The 22,637-nt window shown below is 40.0% G+C and overlaps 1 protein-coding gene across 50 annotated transcripts in view; it reads left to right on the top strand.

Moving 5' to 3' along the window:
• ANK2 (ankyrin 2) overlaps positions 1-22,637 on the top strand; it is a 308,768-nt gene that overhangs the window by 220,947 nt on the left and 65,184 nt on the right. For 49 of the 50 annotated variants that reach the window (XM_033160054.1, XM_033160064.1, XM_033160052.1 and 46 more), the window contains 13 exons: positions 1,077-1,175; positions 1,865-2,062; positions 5,953-6,051; positions 6,190-6,288; positions 8,143-8,241; positions 8,497-8,694; positions 11,288-11,386; positions 12,861-12,959; positions 13,413-13,610; positions 14,498-14,596; positions 14,696-14,794; positions 16,614-16,712; positions 18,802-18,900. In XM_033160054.1, the coding sequence (XP_033015945.1) occupies positions 1,077-1,175; positions 1,865-2,062; positions 5,953-6,051; positions 6,190-6,288; positions 8,143-8,241; positions 8,497-8,694; positions 11,288-11,386; positions 12,861-12,959; positions 13,413-13,610; positions 14,498-14,596; positions 14,696-14,794; positions 16,614-16,712; positions 18,802-18,900 (1,584 nt within the window). The remainder of the gene's footprint in view (positions 1-1,076; positions 1,176-1,864; positions 2,063-5,952; positions 6,052-6,189; positions 6,289-8,142; positions 8,242-8,496; positions 8,695-11,287; positions 11,387-12,860; positions 12,960-13,412; positions 13,611-14,497; positions 14,597-14,695; positions 14,795-16,613; positions 16,713-18,801; positions 18,901-22,637) is intronic. The other variant, XM_033160063.1, reaches the window with a different exon arrangement.

The following is a 22,637-nucleotide window of genomic DNA, read 5'->3' as shown; positions in this document are numbered from 1 at the left end:
CACCAGCTGGAGCTTCTGGTTCATGCCCAAGGGCAGCCCCCCATAGACTGTGTTTCAGTAATCCAGCCTCAGGGTTCTGAATGCATGGACTACAGAGGTCATTAAGCCTTAAGTTCTATTCAATAGATTTCAAGTAACTCTTGCTGAATTGTGTCCTATGGAGTTCATGGGTATGTTTGCAAATCTGTACAAAAACAACATCCTTTTGTGTGCTTTCCTTCTCTCCCTTCATGTAGCAGTGTACTTCAGAGTTTACTTTAAACACAATTATTCTTTCCTCGTTTCTTTGCTCTCTGAGGTCTGGAGTCACCTAGGATGCACTCAGTTCTCTAAATCTTTCATAGACTTGTCTTTTGCTAACCGTCATGTTCAGTGGCAGAGAAGCCTTGCAAGTGCTTTGGGACAGGATGTTCTTCTGCAGCGAAGAGACGGTGCTGTCACAGCAAGTTTGCCAAATGGTTGTTAGGGCCTTCTTGCTTTTCAGCCTTAAATTAAGGCTTCTTCCACTGTTGATTTCATGTTATGTTTTTAAGGTCGTCCACCACCCTTTTAGTTCCTCCCTTGCCCAAACCTCCATAGCACTGTGGTTTTTACCCCTGTTTCAAAAGTAACCTGAGGCAACACAGGTATTCAGCGTGTATCGTTTTACCATAAATGCATACAGACAGGAGCGGCAATTCCAAAATAGTGGAGAAAGATATTGGTAGAAAATGCTTCTTCTCTTTCTTCTGCTTAAGAACTGGGGACTGGTATATATTGCCACAGCCATGTGGAATCTGCTAGGAAATAATTATGCCCATAGGGATGGGGAGAGTGGCAGCTTATCGCTTTGGTTACCTGAATTCTGTAATGTCTCTTCATGCCACATCTTCATAAGTGGTGATGGACCTTGAATGATAACATGTGATTTGAGTGACAATTAGTTCCTCAAAGATACCCCTCACATTAAAGGCACAATTTTGCTGCAGGTTTTTTTTTGGGGGGGGGTGTTCATACTGTAGGTGCATAATACTATATTCCATGAGCGCAAGAGGGTTGGGTATGATAAACATTTCACTGTTTTTTCTTTTTTAAAGGATGGACTGACTCCACTCCACTGCGCTGCACGAAGTGGACACGACCAGGTTGTAGAACTGCTCCTAGAACGAGGTGCTCCACTGCTTGCCAGGACCAAGGTGGGTAACTCACAATAGAAGAGACCTTCGACATTTGTCTGGTTGTGAAATATCAAGGTAGATTACAGTACTTATGCATAAAGCATAAAATCTGGAATGTGAGTAAATTGTGCTACAGACATATATGGCAGTACTCTGCTGGATTCCTACACATAAACACAAGCAGACTTTACCTCAGGCCACCACACACCAGCCTGGAGAATGAGATCTAACTTAGATTAGTGCTTTTGTACTGTTCTTTATGCATAGGAATGCTTTTCTGCATTTTCTCCCACAACCAGGAGGGTGTTCGACAAAGTCACGTGAGAATATCTCAGAGGAACCTTGTTCAATTTACTTTGCTGGAAATGTGGTAGACAGCAGGTTGGATCCAAATACAGGGGCATTCCCTTGTTTGCCCTCCAAGGGTATGTCACTTTGCATGCATTCCAAGCAAATGTGCACATAGGCTTGAGAGATGTGTACCCCTTCCAACCAAATAATTGGGCAATTCATTAGTCAGTGTGCTGTGTTTTTACTATTCCAGTAGGGTTTGTAAGTTATTTTGAAATTTTTCTGCTGCAGCAATGGTGCTCACATTATTGAGCATAAATCAGTCATATCTATTAATTTCAATGGCCTCCATGTAAGACTAGCATTGGATACCACCCTGTGAGTCTGATGCAGTTTTGATCTTTGGTCTTATGCAGAATGGACTCTCTCCGCTTCATATGGCTGCCCAAGGTGACCACGTGGAGTGTGTCAAACACCTACTGCAGCACAAAGCTCCTGTCGATGATGTCACGCTGGATTACTTGACTGCCCTCCATGTTGCTGCACACTGTGGCCACTATCGCGTCACCAAACTTCTGCTGGACAAGAGAGCAAATCCAAATGCTCGTGCTCTGGTAAACCTTTCCTGTACCTCTACTGGAACACAAGGGGTCTTTGGACATTCTTCTCCACACATGCAGTGAATGCATGAAAAGGACTCGGTGCTTACTGACCTCTACCCTTGATGTTAGCATGCCTACTGCCTCTTGCCCCAATGTCCATGCAGCTTGTATGGGCATTATGGGGGCAGGGCCACTTGGACTATGGATGCCAGGGCTGAAGCCAGCAAGCACATGGTTCCCCTTCCTGCTCCACACATTCAGTGTTCATGTGGAGGGAGAGTATCTGCAGAGATCCACAGTCACATTGATCCAGCTGCTTCTTGTGACTGTCCGAACTCTCATGTATGCATGCAGTTTCTACCTCCTCAGGGGCTTCCTCATTGCTCCCTGTAATAAAGGGGTACACGTTGCATTCTGTATTGAAAGGAGTGTGTAGTGAGCTACGCAAATGACAATCTAATGGTTCTAATCTGTGATTCTAGACATTGCGGTTTCTGCCACTGTCTAATAATTCTAATTCAGTAGGTATGTTCACACTGAACTCACATTTGCTTGTAGGAGGTTGTAGCCTTTTTGAGGGGAGGCAAGGAAACTAGATCTATTAGCAGGTGGCTTTGGGCTTCTCTTCCCCTCCCAACCCTCTCCTCCCCCCAAGCCTCCCTTGCCTCACAGCAAACTATTTGTAAGGTCCACTCCATTTCAAAAATAGTTTGTATTATGGTAAACGTCAATGGTTAAAAATAAAATCCACCGAGTCAATGCAAGCCCCTTGCGTGTGTTCAAGCAGCTCTCTGAATTCTGGCCAAAGTTCTCTGCAGTGCATTAACCATCCTCGCAGCTGCCATATAGTGTCTTTAATATTTCACCACCATGGATTCTAAGGCTGCGATACAACCCTGCTTACACAGAAGTAACCACAAGTTGTCCATTAGGATTGCAGCCTAAGTAGAATCCACCCTATTCTGATTATTAATTGGCATTTAAAACAGGCTGTGTTTGAAATTCAGGTTTCCAGACTGTTGATGTAATTGGCATCAATTGGCTTATGGCTCAGACAATTCAATTGATACTCCTCTCTAAAGGAAGAATGATGTTTTTATGATGTATAATAGGTAAACTATTATATAGATGTATCTGAAGAAGTGTGCATGCACACGAAAGCACATACCAATAACAAACTTAGTTGGTCTCTAAGGTGTTACTGGAAGGAATTTTTTTATTTTTTATTTTGTTTTGAATAGGTAAACTGTTGTTGATGGCTTTTCTCACTACTTTACTTGTATTATTTATTCTAGCCGGTTCACTCATAAGTTAAAAGCAACTAAAATTGTGGTTAATTGACTAAAACAGCTCTGTCTGGAAACTACGTAAAGAGAAGGATCTTCTGTTTCTTTGGTGCTATGTGAACATTTGGTTTAACAGAAGCTGCTAATATCACTTCCCATCAGTTGTCATGTTTGCCTATTTCCAAAACAGGACTATTTCTGAACTATTTCAAAAAATAGTTTATCTAAAAATTAAGTAGCTTCACAGTTAACATAAAAAAAGAATATGATTTTAAAAATGGCACTTTAATTCTTAGTGTCCTCATTCTTTACAGAGTTCTGATGCTTGGTGCTTAATAAAAAGCCATTTGAAGATCACTGGCCTCCTAGTGGCACAAAGTAAAAACACACAACAGCAAGCCTTAATCAAAACCTTGTCGTATATTGCTGCATACATACATAGAAATATAATAATCTAACTTGCAACTTGAATGGGGGAAAAAAACTTGCTTACATTGGCTTTTCAGTTCACGGTGTTTTTACTGCCATGTGCAACATTCGCGTTTTGGCATCCCACTTCAAATGCTACTTTTGGCATGTCAAATAGTGAATCTTGCATGGAGTTGCCAAAGTGCACTGCTAACTCACCACAGGTTAAAGCTGCCAAGTGTCAGCCTGAGAAGGGGGTTGCTCACGCTTGCCCTGTCCCCAGAGGTTTGTGAGAGAGAAAGCCCGAGCATATATGATCCTTTAAGCAGTAGCTGTGTCATCTGATATCAGAAAAGAGCCCTGTTCTCGATTTTTCCATGATAAACCAGATGACTCAGATTTTATTTTTTTATTTATTTATAAAACATACACACACGATGTATGATTTCACATTTCCAAATGAAACAACAGATAATTCTGGTGTGTTTCAACAGATTTTTAAACTATTAAATTACTGGACTTACCGGTAGTCATTAGAAACCAATATCACACCTTAGCTAATTGTCAAACATAAGTGGCTTCAGTCAGGAGTGGTGATATGTTTTCATTACCTTTCGGCAACTGTTAGAAAAAGAACAGCTAAGCAACAACACCATTCATTCTCTCTTCTCTAACACAGGCATTAATTAGTGAGACAGTTAAAACTTAGTAAATCAGAGATGTGAAGCGATGCCCCCCCCCATTTTTTCCTAATATTTAAAATAAAATGAAGAGGGAAAGTTATGGAGTGTTTTCTTTCAAAATGGTTATGAGTGAAGGACTTTTCAAAATGGTATTTTAAAATCATAGTGCTGTAAATCATTTAGATCTAACATTCAAAGACACTCATCTCAGTGATAATGATATTGTTCGTACTACTTTTGACAAGACTGTTAAACAAACAATGCTCTCAGGGAATTGTACTGTAGAAGACAGAATGGCTATTTGTTGTAGCGTTGAGCCAAAATTTCCCAGAATGAATTTTACTTTAAAAAAAAAACACTCTTAAGAATTGGTTTATTTAATAATTGTTTGTTTTAAGAATTCACGAACTGCTTAATATATGATATACTTAATATACAATATTCAAGTGGTGAAGTATGAAAAATCAATCATAAAACAAAATTAGATGGCAAAATGAAAATCTTGCATTGTTCATCCTCTGCAAACTGAAAACTAATAACAAATAAACTGAGGAACAAAAATAATAAAATAATAATAATAATAATAATAATAATAATAAATATCACCAGCATGGATTTAAAGCACAAACTAGAAAGTGCCTATCTAATTGCCAAAGGAATAGAGTTCTACAATACTGGTGCAACCACACTAAAGGCTGCTGATGTTAATCGCCACATGTTGAATGTATGACACCACCAACAAGGCATCATTAGTTGAGTGCAGGGACTAACCAGGGATGTAGTGGCAAGGCAGTCTTAAAGATAACCAGGTCGTTTGTTGTTGTTGTTCAGTCGTTCAGTCGTGTCTGACTCTTCGTGACCCCATGGACCAGAGCACGCCAGGCGCCCCTATCCTCCACTGCCTCCCGCAGTTTGGCCAAACTCATGCCAGTCGCTTTGCGAACACTGTCCAACCATCTCATCCTCTGTCGTCCCCTTCTCCTTGTGCCCTCCATCTTTCCCAACATCAGGGTCTTTTCCAGGGAGTCTTCTCTTCTCATGAGGTGGCCAAAGTACTTAGGACTTTATAAACTAAGAGTAAAAGCCTAAATTTGGTCCAGTAGCATTTTATTTCAGAAACACACACACACGCACAGGTGTTGCTATAAAATTTCAAATACAAGTTGGCTAGGTCTGCATTTCACATCAAGCCATTGTGCAGACATCATAAAATCCTTGATGCGTGATGCTTTATATACGCACCTGTGTGGTTGTTTTATTTACACATTTTGGGATAGCACAATTTTTCATGTGAAGAACACCACACAAATTAAATTGCAGATGGGACACATTTTGTATTTTCAAAAAGGCACTTTAGCTTCACACATTCTGTTTGGGCTGGGATTAAATGGGAATAAACTGGCCCTGGAGTATATGCATTCTCATTATGTTGGAACCTGACGTTACCGAAGAAAATCTGATAATCTAACGCTGTATGAGAACTGAGGGGTGCATGCTATAACTAACATGATTGTCTTTTGCACAGAATGGTTTTACTCCACTGCACATTGCTTGCAAGAAAAATCGCATTAAAGTCATGGAACTGCTGGTGAAATACGGGGCTTCTATCCAAGCTATAACAGAGGTAGAGAAATTTCCTAAAGAAGCATCTCTCCCCACTATTTCTTCCTTCTCTTAGTTCCACACTCTCCTTTTAAATAAATGAGGAAGATCCTAAAGGCGCTCTGCAGAGGAGTAAAATTGCTGTTGCTTTATTTCACAGTCGGGCCTTACACCAATACACGTGGCTGCATTTATGGGCCATTTGAACATAGTTCTCCTTCTGCTGCAGAATGGAGCCTCTCCAGATGTCACTAACATTGTGAGTATGGCTTACATCTGAGTAATCATAGTTTTGCTGCACTGCCATGTGTGTCACCCAAAATGTTACATTTGGTATCGTTAATTTATTAAACTTCCCTATAAATCTGTCTTGCCTATAAATCTGTCTTTCTTTTGCTCTTCTGTCTGTCTTTGGTTTAGTTATTTTATAGATATAGATATAGATACATATTTAACTTCTAGATAAAGAAAATATGAAGTGTTTAAGATGCAATGTTGCTTTGAGCCTGTGTGGTGTACTGGTTAAAGTGTTAGACTAGGACCTGGGAGATCAGAGTTCAAATCTCCACTTGGTCATAATACACACTGGGTGACCTTGGGCCAGTCACTGTCTCTCAGCCTAGCCTATTACACAGGGTTTTGTGGGAATTAAATGGTGATGATGAGGAGGAGAACCACCTTGAGCTCTTTGGAGGAAAAGGTATTACATAAATTCAATAGATTAACAAATTTCAGGTTCCTTGACTTTAAAAAAAATAACACCTTTGTGGTGTAATAAGTGTTTGTGTACATAAACAAACATATACCTCTACAGTCATACCTCGAGTTGCATATGATCCATGTTGCGTACATTCGACTTACGGACCTCCGTGACCCAGAAGTCTTCCCCGGAGCGCATGTTCTGTGCACTTTGCAGAAGTGCAAAAATGTGCTAATTTCCAGGGTTTTTTTGGGGGGGGTGTTCGTGTTAAGCACGCCTGTGTTACATAGCGCGATCCCCAATGGATCGCGTGCGTAACACGGGGTACCACTGTAGCTACCACAGTCTTCAAAATAAACTTTGATTTAAAAATTGAATGCCCTTTAAAGAAAATAATTCATTGTAAACATGTTTACGTGGAAGTTAGTTGTTTTGAATTCATTGAGATTTACTTCCTAGTAAGTATAAAATTGCAGCCCAAATCTAATTAATTGTCAGATTCAACTTTTGCCTGTGCTATTTGCCAAATGCTTAAATCATCCAACTGTAAAGGCAAAATAGCCTTTTATAATATTTATTACTAACAATCAATAGTGCTTAAGTGAAGCCAGTCCTAATTCTTTATTTATACATACAGTTAATTTTGCCAAATATAATTTATTCATGGAAATTAAGTTAACACAATTACAGCAGGGAAAATAACCAAGGAGCATAAAACAAACAGTAAAAACATTTCAATGTGACTTTTTAATACCTAATTATTGTTTGGTATTATCACGCGGGTGGCACTGTGGGTTAAACCACAGAGCCTAGGGCTTGCCGATCAGAAGGTCAGCGGTTTGAATCCCCGCGACGGGGTGAGCTCCCGTTGCTTGGTCCCAGCTCCTGCCCACCTAGCAGTTCGAAAGCACGCCAAAGTGCAAGTAGATAAATAGGTACCACTCCGGTGGGAAGGTAAACGGCGTTTCCGTGCGCTGCTGTGGTTCACCAGAAGCGGCTTTGTCATGCTGGCCACATGACCCAGAAGCTGTACGCCGGCTCCCTCAGCCATTAATGCGAGATGAGTGCCGCAACCCCAGAGTCGGACACGACTGAACCTAATGGTCAGGGGTCCCTTTACCTTTACCTTACCAGTTGCTGGAGATCACAGAGCTCTTGCACTCATGTTGCAGACTTTCTCCAGGCATCTGATTGACCAATGGGAGAACAGGATGATAGGTTAGACGGGCCGTTGGCCAAATCCAGTATGGTTTTCTTATGTTCTTATTAGCTTTGCATTAGTGACATTTTGGATATTAGGAGTAGAGGCTTTGCTTCCATTACACTGAACATTGACCAATATGAACGAAACTAATAATATTTTCATTCGGGTGGCTAACACATTAAAAAATCTGGGGTTGTTGTTTTTTTCAGCGTGGTGAGACTGCATTACATATGGCTGCTCGTGCAGGACAGGTGGAAGTGGTGCGCTGCCTCCTAAGGAATGGTGCACTAGTTGACGCCCGAGCAAGGGTAGGTGTTTTCATATATCTACCTCTGCACTTTATTACAAAAGCAGAAGAGTTTCTGAGTGTGCTGTCTACAGGTTGTCCCCCCGCCCCCCACTCCCAGCCCTTGGGTCATTTTGTAGATTTATTTGTAGTGGGGGAAACATTCTGTACAGTATGTATCTACCTTCTAGAATAATTATTTGAAACTGGGGGAAATGAGGCTTCATCTTTAATAACAACCGTCCCACTCTAACTTCTGTCCTGCTTTGAGTTGTAGGAGGAACAGACTCCATTGCATATTGCCTCTCGCTTGGGTAAAACAGAAATTGTCCAGCTGTTGCTGCAACACATGGCACACCCAGATGCGGCAACTACTAATGGGTATACACCGCTGCACATCTCTGCCCGAGAAGGTCAAGTTGATGTAGCATCAGTTCTTTTGGAAGCAGGTGCAGCACACTCTTTGGCTACCAAGGTAAAATCTGAAGTTTTGGTACAAACAGTCCAATAGTGAGCTGGCTAATGCTAGTATTGAACTTCCATTAAGTCTTCATCAGGTCTCCATCTGTAGATCAGGAATAAGGTTGCTTGCTTAATTTGACGGCTGTGAATTCTGATATGAACTGATGTGATACACACCTTCCAGATTGGAACTGACAGCACAGTTCTATAAGTTCCAATCATCTGAAAGGTATAGAGCAGGTCAGGTCATATCAGAATTCACAACCATCAAATTAAGAAAGCATCCTTATTCCCATACAACAGATAGAGAGACCTGATGAGGAAAGATGAGGATTTGATGAAGCACTTGGTGTCTAGTAAGAAGTAAGACTGATTGAGGTCAATGGGACTTATTCTCAGAAAAGTCTTAGTATCAGAATATATTTAGAAATGTGTATTTTCTGTAGGGATGGGAGAGAAATTAAATTCCATTTCATTTAAGGCTGAAGCTACCCAATTTACACCTTCCAAAACAATATAAGAACCAAAACATAGCTAATCTTCAAAATTCCAGTTCTACGAATTTTGCAATGCGGTTCTTCAGCCAAGTAATGTGTACAAAACTGCATGTACTAAAATAAAAGTGTATATTAAAATGCATATTTATTAGTGAAAGTAACATAAAAAATGCTTTATTATTAGGGAAAATATGCTTTGTAAATTTTTGTGCATATTGGAAGAAATTCACATTAAAATTCAGATGAATTTTCTTGAGGAACTTATTTTCTTAAAAAAACAAACCACAAACTGATGTGGAAATGTGGGAATCTGAAGATGGAAAAATCAAAAAAAGGGAGAAACTTAGATTGATAGATTCATTCATTTCAAATATTGAGAAAAAAGTACATTTGAAATTGAATTTTCATGCAGGTACTGAAAAAAATGCAGAAAAAGTGGAAATAGGATAGCAAGGGCTTATTTGTGAATACAAGAGTGACATGAACCAGAAGTAGCCTGATTTGTACATCTCAAAATATGAATAATAGTAGAGCTGTTGGCATGGTGGAGTGGTGTCCTCCTGACACCGGCGTCACTGCTTATCTGGACATGGCAATCTGGACATGGCAAGGCAGTAGTCAGATCAGGGATGCCCAGGCACACCAATGAGTAGAGTTCATTGCCTCCATTGTGGTTGTGCCTGCACAGTCCTGATCTCACTGCTACCATGCCCAGTCACCACTCAGGTAAGTAGTAATGGTGTTGGCATTGAGAGTGATTCTGGAGCACCACTCCTGAGTTAGACCAAAGTAAATTCTCCAAAAGCAGTCTTCCCTCCAGACGTTTCAGTGGTCATGAGTTGCAATCCAAAAAGTATGGAGGGCACCAGCTTGAGGAAACATGCTGATAAGCACTGTAAAGTAAAAACAGTTTATAATACATTTAATATGTGCATAAACTGAGTGATATCTAATAGAGCTACCATTGCCATATTACCTTGTTCAACTTAGCTTATCACTTTCTAAGTGCCGCTTTCCCGAAACTGGCACAGTGATTCAGAGCAAGAGGTGTTTGATCACAGGCAGATGATTATTAAGACAGCTAAAATACATGGGGTGTATGTGTGTGTGACTTGTATTCAGATGATTAATTCTTAAAGAGTTGCTTGATTTAGACCAGATGAGTTATTTAAATAGCTGCATTCATTGTTCCCTAGTAAAGAATATGGGTTGTTACAAAAGAAGAGGCATTGCGCCACCCAGTACGGAAATTGGAGGTGAAATGGTTTTACCCCAGTTAAAAGAAGTGAAGACATTTTGAAGATATGACATGAGTTCAAGTTTATCAATAGTCCACACACCTTCAAAGTTGACATGAGAACTGTATACAGCAATCTGCTGATAGTGCATACAGAGTATTTTGACCTGCAATTCCTATTACCAAATCCACAAATTGCTTTTTTCAGACTCCTGGAAGTTTAGGAAACAGTCAGGGGGTACTGTGAAGGCATTTGCTGAGAAGGAATATCCCATAGCAAAATTGAATGCATGCACAAATACTGCATGCCAGATATTGCATATATACAGTATACACACACTCAACACACACAGCGGGATGTCTTAATTTTGTAAGTTGTGTTCATTTACTTTTTGTAAAAAGAAAGAAAGAAAAAGAAAGAAAGAAAGAAAGAAAGAAAGAAAGGTGTCTATAATAACTTCAGATAATAATAATAAAATAATTCTCAAAGCGGCTTACAAAAACTTGAAACATACAATATACAAATTTCAAAATATAAATTAAACTTCAGGTTAGAACATTAGAACAACATTGATGGTGCAAAGGCCTCCTGAAATAAAACTGTTGCACTTGGCACCTGAAACTTAGTAGACATAGTGCCTGCATGGGATATTTCCTTTTAGAGGTGGAAATACTTAGCAAGTTGTGAAATATGCTATGGACCCTTGGGAAGTTATGATTAATTATTTTTTCAGTTCCTTTAATGATAAAATTTGATTTTAATTTGAGGTCTTAGCAGTTATTGCATTGAGAATAGGTAGGGATTGTTCTTTAAAACCAAGTAATTAAGATTACATTAATGTTTTTGGTTTTTTCCACCTGTACATTTTTAGAAAGGATTCACACCACTGCATGTGGCAGCTAAATATGGAAGCATTGATGTGGCAAAACTCCTGCTGCAGCGCCGTGCATCTCCTGATTCATCAGGAAAGGTAGGAATTAGTGTCTGAATTTGCTTTTTCCAGTCAATACTGTTAATAATTTTCCATTGCAGTTATTAGAAGTAGCTTTTATTTTTATATTACTTTGTTTATACATTAATATAAATAAAATGCAACTGATAACCCCAAGAGTGTCATAAATTAATTTTTGACACCAAAAAGGACTTGCATGCGCAGGAGTGTGGTTAACAAACACTGAAATATCATGAGTATTGCAGAAAACAAATCTGAAATATTATATTAGTCAAATAATGACATGCAGTTGACAGACAAATTTTATTCCACAATTGTAGAATTAGGCAACAAATCAGGAACTTATATGGGGAAATGGTTAAGAGACTCAGGGCAGGAATTAAATACAGGAGATAGTAGCTGGATAGGGGTTAATTTTTTTTTTTAGCAAGAATGATATCCATAGTTCTGATTTTTTTTAAAAAAAAACTTTTGATCAATAGTATCTAACTCCATATAAACTAAGTCAAATCTATCCAAATACACAAAGCAGTTATTGGAGACATCTGAAGGCAGCCCTGTTTAGGGAAGCTTTTAATGTGTGATATTTTAATGTATTTGATTTTTGTTGGAAGCCACCCAGAGTGGCTGGGGAAATCCAGCCAGATGGGTGGGGTACAAATAATAAATATTATTATTATTATTATTATTATTAGAGGTGTAATTACCTTCAAGCAGATTTCATGCACACATCTTAGCACTGTCTAATTATTCATATGGAACACTTTGCAGAATCTTGTTGTAAAAGTTTTGGTTTCTTGCCAGCACTGCTGGTTCCAAGTCAAACTTTCTACCCACACTCCACAATATCTGTAGGTAAAGCTTCTCTATGTTTCTCTGCCAGCTACAGCTGATTATGTGCAATAGTGGCAGGGAATGATATCAGAGCAAGTTGAACTAGATAGCACACAGCAGGTGGGAGAGAACTTGCTAGGGCTACCATTTTCAGCAGAGTTCGTGTTCTCTGTAATGTAAATTTTTGCTCTGATTACATAAACATGTAATTCCACATTGACTTCTCAGTAGTGAGTCTGGTAGGATGAAAGTACAGTGATATGGATCGAGTGCTCCCCCCCCCCCGAACTTGACAAATGATTCTGTTGGTAAGATGGAATTATTTTGTTTTACTCCATTCTGTAATTCATATTTGAGCCTCATTAGCCTACAGGGCAGTTAAAGTTGTAAAATTTATAAACTAGGGCAATTTAAATGAATTCTTAATAGCCTGTCCCCTTTCAAAGCAAAGCCCCTTAACTAATGATTTCTTTAATGCCCTTTCTGTTCCTAAGCAACTTTTCTAATATGAAAATAATTCACCCTGAGTTCAATGTTTATGTTGTGCTTTTATCAGTCAATCGCTTCTTATTTAACATATGTTGTTTTGTAATGCAACGGTAGCTTGAAGCACAGCTAACCATCACTTAATGCCGTAACATAAACCCACCCTTTCCAGAATGGCCTCACCCCTCTCCATGTTGCTGCTCATTACGACAACCAGAAGGTGGCCCTACTGTTGCTGGAGAAAGGTTCTTCTCCCCATGCTACTGCCAAGGTGAGATTTCCCATTCCATTCAATAATGTTTCCTTGGAGTTCTGACAGTATAGGTGATTCTTATCTGTTTATATCTAAGAAATAATTAGTTACATTAAAATTGCATACTGTCTAACAGAAGTAGACCTTTAAGCTTTAGGGGGAAATCTCCAGGGACTGACAGGATTTAAGAAAAGCCATGGCATTGTCATGTTCTTGAATAATGTGCAAACCTTTGAGGATTTCACTACTGACTGGTGTCACAAAAATATCCCATGCTGCTGTGATCTGACACAAGAATCCCTGGCTGATTTCTTGCTTGCTGAAGAATATTCCTCCCTTAGGTGGAAGATTTAGACTCGGTAAAAGTAAGAGAAGAATGGTTCATTTTCTGGAGAAATAATGCATTGATATTTCTTGTGAAAGAAAGCAGACATTATAAATAGATATTAATTCAAAGCAACTGGTTTTTAGAATGGATATACCCCTCTACATATTGCTGCTAAGAAGAATCAGATGCAAATAGCCACAACCCTGCTGAACTATGGAGCAGAGACCAATATTTTGACCAAACAAGGAGTGACTCCACTTCACCTGGCCTCTCAGGAAGGTCATGCTGACCTGGTGAACTTACTTTTGGAGAAAGGAGCTAATATCCACGTGGCCACAAAGGTAATGCCTTCTTGTTAACAGAAATAAACCCACCTACTGCTATCTAGAAAATGAAAGAAGGGATAGTATTGTGACACAGTTAACAGAAAAATATTATCGTATGTTAAATATGCAGAAACAGATAAATATGTTTCTGTCCCGATAAAATCTTTCTAAAACACTTACTTGCTAGGTTTTTGGTCCCGTACTTAGGCAGTTCTCATGGCCTGGTTCCCTGCCTATAGAATAACATTTTTTCATGCATTTTTTTTGTTGGTGCTGCGATGTTGTTGGCATGACTGTAGGACTTGGTCAGTTGTGTAGGGAGATCTGTTCTTGGAAGGTTTTGTTCATTCCTGAGAGAAAGGCCCCAAAGGATGGTGATGGACATTTGCTCATTGCCATCATAGGATGTTCTTCAAGATGTTTTCCTGTTCAATATGTGTATGAGGCCCCTGGCCATAGCATTCAGTGCTATCAGTTCTCTCATGAGATCCAACTCCACCTTTGGCATTCATCTTCTTCAGATCTACACTTGCTGCTCTTTCATTTTGGGCCATAACTGGGGATTTTCTGTGAGTGAGCTTCCTAGAATTAAATCTAGTCATGGTGGATGTGATAGACAGAATGATAGCTGGCAGTCTTTCTGACTTGTAAGTGATTAAGATTCCTCCCATTGATGGGATTCAGGCCCCCTGGTAGCACTAGTTCACAGCCTCGGGATGTTCATGGTGAGAAGACATCTTCGCTTCAATGAAGAAATAGCTACTGCCAATCATGCCTTTGTATGCCTGAGGCTTGACTGTGGTAATAAGCTTTATGTTTGGATGCTGTTTCAGAAGGTTCAGCTGTTGCAAATACTGCTGTACCTATAATGCAATAAAGGACTGTTTATATTTAATTTACAGAGTGGGTTGACATCTTTACATTTGGCAGCTCAAGAAGATAAAGTGAATGTAGCAGATATGCTGATAAAACATGGGGCAAACAAAGATGCCCAGACTAAGGTATATCAGTAACTTCCAAGATGATAAAATAAATTTCCAGTGTGATATCATATTCACTACTTATTTTTGTGGTTTTCTTGGGTTGCTCTTTATTTGTAGCTGGGTTACAGTCCATTAATAGTGGCTTGTCACTATGGGAACATCAAGATGGTCAACTTTCTCCTGAAGCAGGGAGCTAACGTCAATGCAAAGACAAAGGTAAACATTTGTTCATAATTTCCCCTCCCCCTCCCCTTTGCTGCTTTGCAAACATATGATGGTAATTGGCACTTCGTATTTTAACTGTTCCAGGGAAGTATGCTGAAAGCAGAATGTGGTTCTCATTGACTGTAGCCAGTTTGGTCAAAATTGCAATGCAGTACTCAGTAAGCCAAGCTGAGAACCATTAATAATTTGTTTGTGGACTAGGGACACATGTGCATGTATGAGAAGCAGACACAGATGATCACTCATGTGGATTTCAATTTTCAGATTATTTTGTTATAAAATGGAAGCAGAATAATGCTCCAGAGACTTGTGCTTTGATGTGATTTTTCTGAAACACGTCTTGGTTCAGGCATGCCTTCATCAATGATGAATACAACTTTTAGAGTGGTCTTGTATATAAGCACTAGCCTGGAAGCCATAGCTGGTAAGGAACTGTGTGCAGTTGACTGAGCAGGTCGGCAGGAAAGGAATGGAACAGTCTGCCCTCCTCTGCTCCTAGCATGGAAATCTCTGGACTACCAGAGGAGGGAAGCCCCTTTCTCTGAACCCAGCATAGAAATCTAGCGGGCTGATGAAAGAATGACAGAACTCTCTGACAACCCTCAGGACAAGATAAGAAGTTCAGTTGACTTGCATGCCCTTTTCCCCAACAAGGCAACCATGTGGGGCCAAGCAGTGAACCTTAACTGCAGTTTCTAACCCCTTCCCAATTCTTTCCTTTACATTCCAACTGGCTTTCAGCGTAAGTGCAGTTTTTTTTAAAGTTGCATTCTGCAGCTGAAAGTTTTGAAGTCCCTCTATAGGAAAAAGAACACCTAGTTCCCATGCTTCTAAGAGATAGATGCATACTTTGAAAATCTAGCAAAAGGAAGCTGCTCTTTTAACTGAGTGAATCCATACATCTGGCTGCCAGTAAGTCTGGAAAGGGGTTGGGGTTTTGTTTTGTTTTAAAATGTCCTCTACTATATATAAACTTAAAAGATAAGATGCACCAATTTTGAATATATTTCTCTTTAAATTGCATCCAAGACATTCAATTAAGTAATAACTACCCCCCCCCCCTTTCTGAAAAATTCCATTTCAGTAGTTCACTGTGTGGCCTTAAGAATGGCTGGATTGGAAATGTTGTGGCATTGCTTCTGTCTCTAAATGTTCTGTCTCACCCAGTGTTATATTTAGCTGAAGTGGCTTTTAGAACACAAGCCTGCTTTAAGAAATACAGGCGGCATATAAGAAAAGCAAATGGAAAAATGAATTTCTAACCAAAAGTTAATTTACTTTGAAGCCTGTGTTAGCTTTTTCTTCATGGATCTGCTATATTACACTCTGAAATCTCCAAGAAAAATATATCAGTTGGATGATCAACAAGGGTTTGTGTGGTGTATTGCTCATACTTCTCTTCCAGTGACTAGCCCGTAGAAAAGGATGGAGGGGAAGTTGTGAACAGTTTTAATGAATATAAAAACTTCACAAACTTCCATGGCATCACTAGTTTTTACTTAATAACTGCTTTGTCCTATAAGCTTTGGCCCATTGATTAATTTCTCCTCACCTCCCTTTTCCTAAACCTTAATATAGATCTGGTAGCTATTACTTGCCTTCAGTTATTAATGGTGAAAGAATAATTTTCTATAAAATGTATTAATAATGAAAATTGCAATATCCAAACAGATATGATTGCAAGGTTGCCAGCAATTATGATTTATACCTTCATTTAAATAATCTAGGGAATATGCAAATATATATATATATATATATTGATGTTGCTGTTTTTCCCTCCCCTAAATGTGTGAACTACCACTAACTACAGAATGGTTACACTCCTCTGCATCAAGCTGCTCAGCAAGGTCACACACACATCATCAATGTTCTTCTCCAACATGGGGCCAAGCCAAATGCAATCACTGCGGTAAGCATGGTGTTGCCACACTGTTTCCTTCATTTCATGGTGTAGTTTTCTCTTTCTGGTTCTGTGTTTTAGGCTAATGATAATAAAGCAAACACCCACCTTACTACCCAGCATAGGGAAAGAGTAGCACCTAATTTATTACCTTAGATTGTTTCCTGATTGGCTGTGACGCAATAGTGTGTATCCATTTCCTCAAAGAATAGAGTATGGTATAATTTCACTGATGGCCACATTCTCCCAGTGTGTGACTAAAGGTTAGACTCAGTGAAAGTCTAATGTCAAGACAATCTGAAGACTGTATTCCGTTCAAAAGAGGATGGGGCCTGGTTGTTGGGATCAGTTCTGAAATCTGTTCCTTCAAAGAGTTTCAGAGGAACATGAAGGGAGGCAGAGGCACTAGCTTGCAAGGGCGATGGGGGGAGGGGGCGCAACATCATGCACCTGACATCAGGATGTCAGGAGGAGCTGAGGCAGAATCAAATGCAGCAGCTGCACAGCTTCAATGGTTGGTGGCTCCTCTCCTGGTGCCACCACAAGCAGGAAGCTGCTTTGACCCTTTTTCACCTCCGCGGCAGGAAGAGAAAGAGAAGCAGCTGGCCGTTGGAGCTGTGCCATGCTGCGCTTGGCTCCACGCTTCACCTCTGTGCTTTTTTGACATGGGGGGGGGGAGCTCCCACCCAAAAATATTTGAGGGGGCAAAAGGGGTCAGCCCCCAGGAACTGGTGCTCCTATAGGAAGTTGTGCAACTTCAGAAAATGTTTGACTTTGGAAACCATGGCTTCTCGGGTTAAGAATGACTACTTACCTGGTCAGAAGGTGGGCGGCAGTTGTGGCCCAGCACAGCAGTCCCACATACCCTCAGAGGGCAAATTGGCTTTCTATGTGGCCTGACTAGAGCTGAGATGAAACAGTGCCCTGTTTATGCACTAATTTTTCACATAGAATACACAAGCTTTCTGTTTGCGGGGAGGTTAGTGTTGCATCAAATTAAGTGTCATCCCACCACATTTTCCAGTCACCCTCGCAAAAATCGCAAAAAAAAACCAATCATTTGGGGAAACGGGTTGATGTGCAAGACTTGTAAATCAACAATAATGGCACAACCCAAATTTGTTGGTGTATGATTTAATTTTAGCTGAAAATAGCAAGAGTCTAGAAGCTCTCCCAGACAAAAATCAACATATGAGAAATCAAAATTTGGTGCTGAAACTGTACTGGGTGTATGTGTGTAAGTATTTTCAGAAGGCAAGTGTTTTCACAGTTTAGATTTTCCTGTGAAATATTTAACATTCTCCCTGAAAATACTACTTAACCCCTGAAAACTGAAATTGAAGGACATTTGTTACAGCCCCAAACATTATACAAATTAGTGGTGCTACTTTTGGATTAAATATATTACATTTAGAAAAGAGAAGCATAATTACTTTTGTTATTTTGTTCACCTCACCCAAATAGAAATTAAGGCATAAAATTGCCGAATATTATATCCCCCCTCCCCCAGTCTAGGGATAGCCAATGTGGTTTCCTTCATATGCTGTTGGACTACAACTCCCACCAGGGATTATGGGAGCTGTATTTCAACAACATCTGTTGGCAGTGGCACTTGTATATTGAATTTTAAATACAGTCTCTGATTTGTTTTGCCTTGCCTAGGTTTTGTTCCTGTTGCACCATTTGCATGAATAATCTCATCTTTCTATTTTTCAGGTGGAGCCTCTTAAGCTATTTATTAATCAAGTTGTTCTCAATTAAAAACGTGTTTGGTGAAATTAATCAGGAGTTGCAGCAAAGCCAGATTTTATAAAGTGTAATGTAGAAAGTTGTGGGTTAAACCATTAAAAGCAGTAGATTTTTATTAAGTGTAACAGGCAGATGTTCTGTGTGTTTTGTTACCATGGCAATTGGGGCTGTAGTCTGAGCAAAGTTGCAAAGAGAGATTCAGATTTAACAGTAACGCTCACTGATTTTCCTAAGTGACTGCCTTGTTTTGGATGGAAATGCTGGCACATTCAGTGCAGGGTGTGATCTCATTGGTTCATATCATAATCCTCCCTCTCCGTCTCCTTCTCTCCCTCTTTTTTCCTTTCAGAATGGCAACACTGCTTTAGCAATTGCTAAGCGTCTGGGATATATCTCGGTGGTTGATACATTAAAGGTTGTAACCGAGGAAGTGATTACCACCACAACTGTGAGTATCACCAGGCTTATCTTCCATTCTTTATTCAGAGGGGCACTTCTGTTCTTAGTTATTTTTTATTCTGTTTTTCCTTTCTTATTTTATCATTTTAGAAGTATAATTTAAATGTACCAATTATTTTTCAGTTTTTGTAGACAGTACTCAACTCATGGACATCTAGCTGTGGAAATGATAGATTTATTTATACATACCATAAAATATATTAAGATGGTATTGTGTAGCTGGCATGCCTTGCATCTCCAAAAGATCTAATTGGATACTGTGCCAAGTCCTCATTTTGTGTTCCATGTTCTTGGCTATCTCTTATTTTCTGCCCTTTCTGATGCTGCAGAATGAGACTTAAACACTGTAAATGAGTGCAGGTGCCTGCTGCTCACCACTTTTTTTGCTTGTTGCTAAACTTCGTGCTACTTTATCATTTTTGTCCACAAGTTACTTACGGCAGAATCCTTGAGTTTAAACACTGCTGCTATTTGGTGAAGTCCGTGAGACTAAAATATTTAAAATTGTCTTGCTTAGCTGGGTTGAACATACCCCAGATTACCATGATGTAAAACTGTGAGTCATATTCATCTGCTTTAACTTTGAACAGGAAAATTCACTCTCACGTCAGGCTTAATGGGTCTTGGTTGAATTCAAATTAGCTATAATGCCATACTCTGGTTATGTTTACAAGATACTAAATTTATTTAGGATATTTTCTCCTGTCCTCACTCACCCTTGACCTCAGGGCAGGTAACAATATATATCATAATAATGCACATGAGGAACAGATAGAACCACACAAATACTATAGACAGGTCCATAAAATCCTCAAACGGCAGAGTTTTTTGCTGACTACAGAAGGATAACAGTGTAGGCACCAGCCAAATGGCCACAGAGAGGGTTTGCTATATTTGGGATGCCACTACTGAGAAGGTCTGTTCTCATTCTACCAGCCGGGGATGTGGGAAATCAGAAAGAACATCTCATTCAGATCTTAAGAGGCAGAACAATTCCAGGAGAGGTGCTCCTTCAGGTATTTGAATCCTGAGTCTTGGAGGGCCTACACATTGAATTGCACTTCCACCTTTGGCCTGCTTAGAACTGGCATGCCTAGCCCATGAAGCACATATCCATCCATTGCTAACTGAGTGCTGAAGGTATCCTAATTTAGTGCTGGAGTATCCACAGTTAGACTTTTTCTGCACCTTTTGTCTCTGCTTGTCTGTGGTTTGCTTATCTAAAAGAGCATGAGATACCTTTCTAGTGTATTATAGAGACCAAGCAGAAAATCAGTAAACCTGAGATTTGGCAATGTATTGTTTTCCAAAGGTCCCCTAGTGTACAAATGGCACAAGAAGTGTAGTAGCTGCAAGGGAAATTAGTATGAGGTATGTTCAAAGCCAGGCTTTTTGCCATGAATGCACACTGAGAGTGCATGCACCCTACTGACAACTAGAGGGCTGTTCCCTAAGCAACACTCCTTGTCCTATTCATAGAAGGACATGTCTCCTAACTTCTTGACTGCATAGTGGGCATCTATTGTTATATATTCATTTAGAACCTTTGTAACTCATCTTTTATTTTGTACTTTGATATACTGATGAATAGTTCATATAACTTTTTTTGCATTGCTCCAATTTTCATTTCCAGAACATGTGGGGACCTTACACCTTTTGTGCATTTGTGTAATTTCAACCTAGAATCCTCAGTCATATTGTTTTTGCAAGTATGCATTAGACATTTTATTTATTTGCTTTTATACCTCACATTTTCCCTTTAAGAAGCTCAAGGTGCCATACATGGTTCTTCCCCTTCTCATTTAATCCTCTACCCTCCGAGGTAGGTTAGGCTGAGAGGCAGTGACTGACCCAAGGTCACCCAGTGAGCTTCATAGTGTAGTGGGGATTTGAACCCTGGTCTCCCAGATCCAGCACAGGTGGTGCTGTGGGTTAAATCACAGAGCCCAGGGCTTGCTGATCAGAACGTCGGCGATTCGAATCCCCGCGACGGGGTGAACTCCCGTTGCTCAGTCCCAGCTCCTGCCCACCTAGCAGTTTGAAAGCACGTCAAAGTGCAAGTAGATAAATAGGTACCATTACAGCAGGAAGGTAAATGGCATTTCCATGTGCTGCTCTGGTTCGCCAGAAGTGGCTTTGTCATGCTGGCCACATGACCCGGAAGCTGTATGCCGGCTCGCTCAGCCATTAACACGAGATGAGCGCCGCAACCCCAGAGTCGGACACGACTGGACCTAATGGTCAGGGGTCCCTTTACCTTTACCTTTACCTCCCAGATCCTAGTCTAACCCCAATCCCACGCAAGGGACTCAAGAACTTAAACATCAGAATAGTACATAGATTTTGGCAATTCCCATTAAACTGAGGATTGGTTCTGGAACTGGAACAATGTCCAGATGTGTGAGTGAAAGCAATTTTGTTTTTGCAATGCAGGATTACAGTAAGTCCCAGATGTTATGTTCTGATAAAGAGAATCAAAATGGTTTGTTGGAAATTATAAATAGAGTGAGCTATGGGTTATTAATGAGATGTAGGCAGTAGGATGACTTGAACTGGGCACGGCAAAAACCCAAACAAACTGCAAAAGAAGAATGACTTTATATCTGTTCATAAGACTCAGTCACTTCATACTCACAAAAAATACATTAATGATTACTGTGATAACTGCAACTGCTAGTAGTAGTATTGCAGAGTACTGTTCTGGTCCCCCCACTGACTGCTGTCAGAAGTAATACAGTCTGGCACTGTGTCAATCTCCTTACCCCTCCCTCTCTCCTTCCCTGTAAACAGCAACAACACACCTGCCAGGATGCTATTGTTGCCCTTCCACCCCACTGGGCAAGTTGCTATTGACTATACTATTACAGAGCCTATTTTAAGAAAACAAATATGGCAACACCCTCTAGGAGAGGCTATTTCTGAAGTTAGGAGGGAAATCAAATGAAAAATAAATCTCAAACCAGCAGTGGCAGTAGAAGAAATATGTGGTGGAGATAACTGGATAGGCCGCCATCTTTGTGAAGCAGCTACAAACCCCTGTGATGGTAAAGTTTACATGGTGAATGTATATCACCATGAACAAATTTGTTATCCCCACTGTTTTGAGGAGTAAAGCTTAAAAAAATTCATCCTGACCCAAAAACCCCAAATACACCTCCAAGTGGAACTCCATCATGTGGTTAGTAGGACAGTCCACACGGCTTCTGACAGTTCCAGATAATCTTCCTCTGCATTCAACCAGCAATGGTAAGAGACCAGCTCAGATATTGTCTGAGCTTGAGTATTCATATTATTGCCCACACCCCTTTCCAATTGAGAACAGAAGGTCCACTTCATCTTTGCTTTTACTCAGAAAAACCCAGAAAACTCAAACGTGCTACTTCCCACTATACCACACATCACTTTGCAAGTAAGCATTTTACTTTCTTTCTGCTTTTAGGCAGTATCATTCCATCAGCAGGCTTTCCTTCTTTGAATGTTGTTGTCAACTCATTTCTTTGCTACTGAAAAGAGAGATGTTGGAAACATATGCCCCGCGGTGTGCATTTAATCTGTCTCGGCAGGCTTTGACTTCCCGCTGTCGTCTGACCTTTCTAATGAAGAAAAAACTTTCTGGTTTCACAAAAGAAAAGCCATGTGACTTTTAAGCATTGTTGAGCTGTTGAGTAGAACCGTTGGGAAGAATGATGGTCTGTGCCTGCTGCCGATTGCTGCTCACCTGGCCCA

This window comes from Lacerta agilis, chromosome 9, assembly GCF_009819535.1.
Source record: "Lacerta agilis isolate rLacAgi1 chromosome 9, rLacAgi1.pri, whole genome shotgun sequence".
Taxonomy (NCBI): Eukaryota; Metazoa; Chordata; class Lepidosauria; order Squamata; family Lacertidae; genus Lacerta; species Lacerta agilis.
Note: the sequence above shows the minus strand (reverse complement) of the source record. Positions and strands in the feature narration are given on the sequence as shown.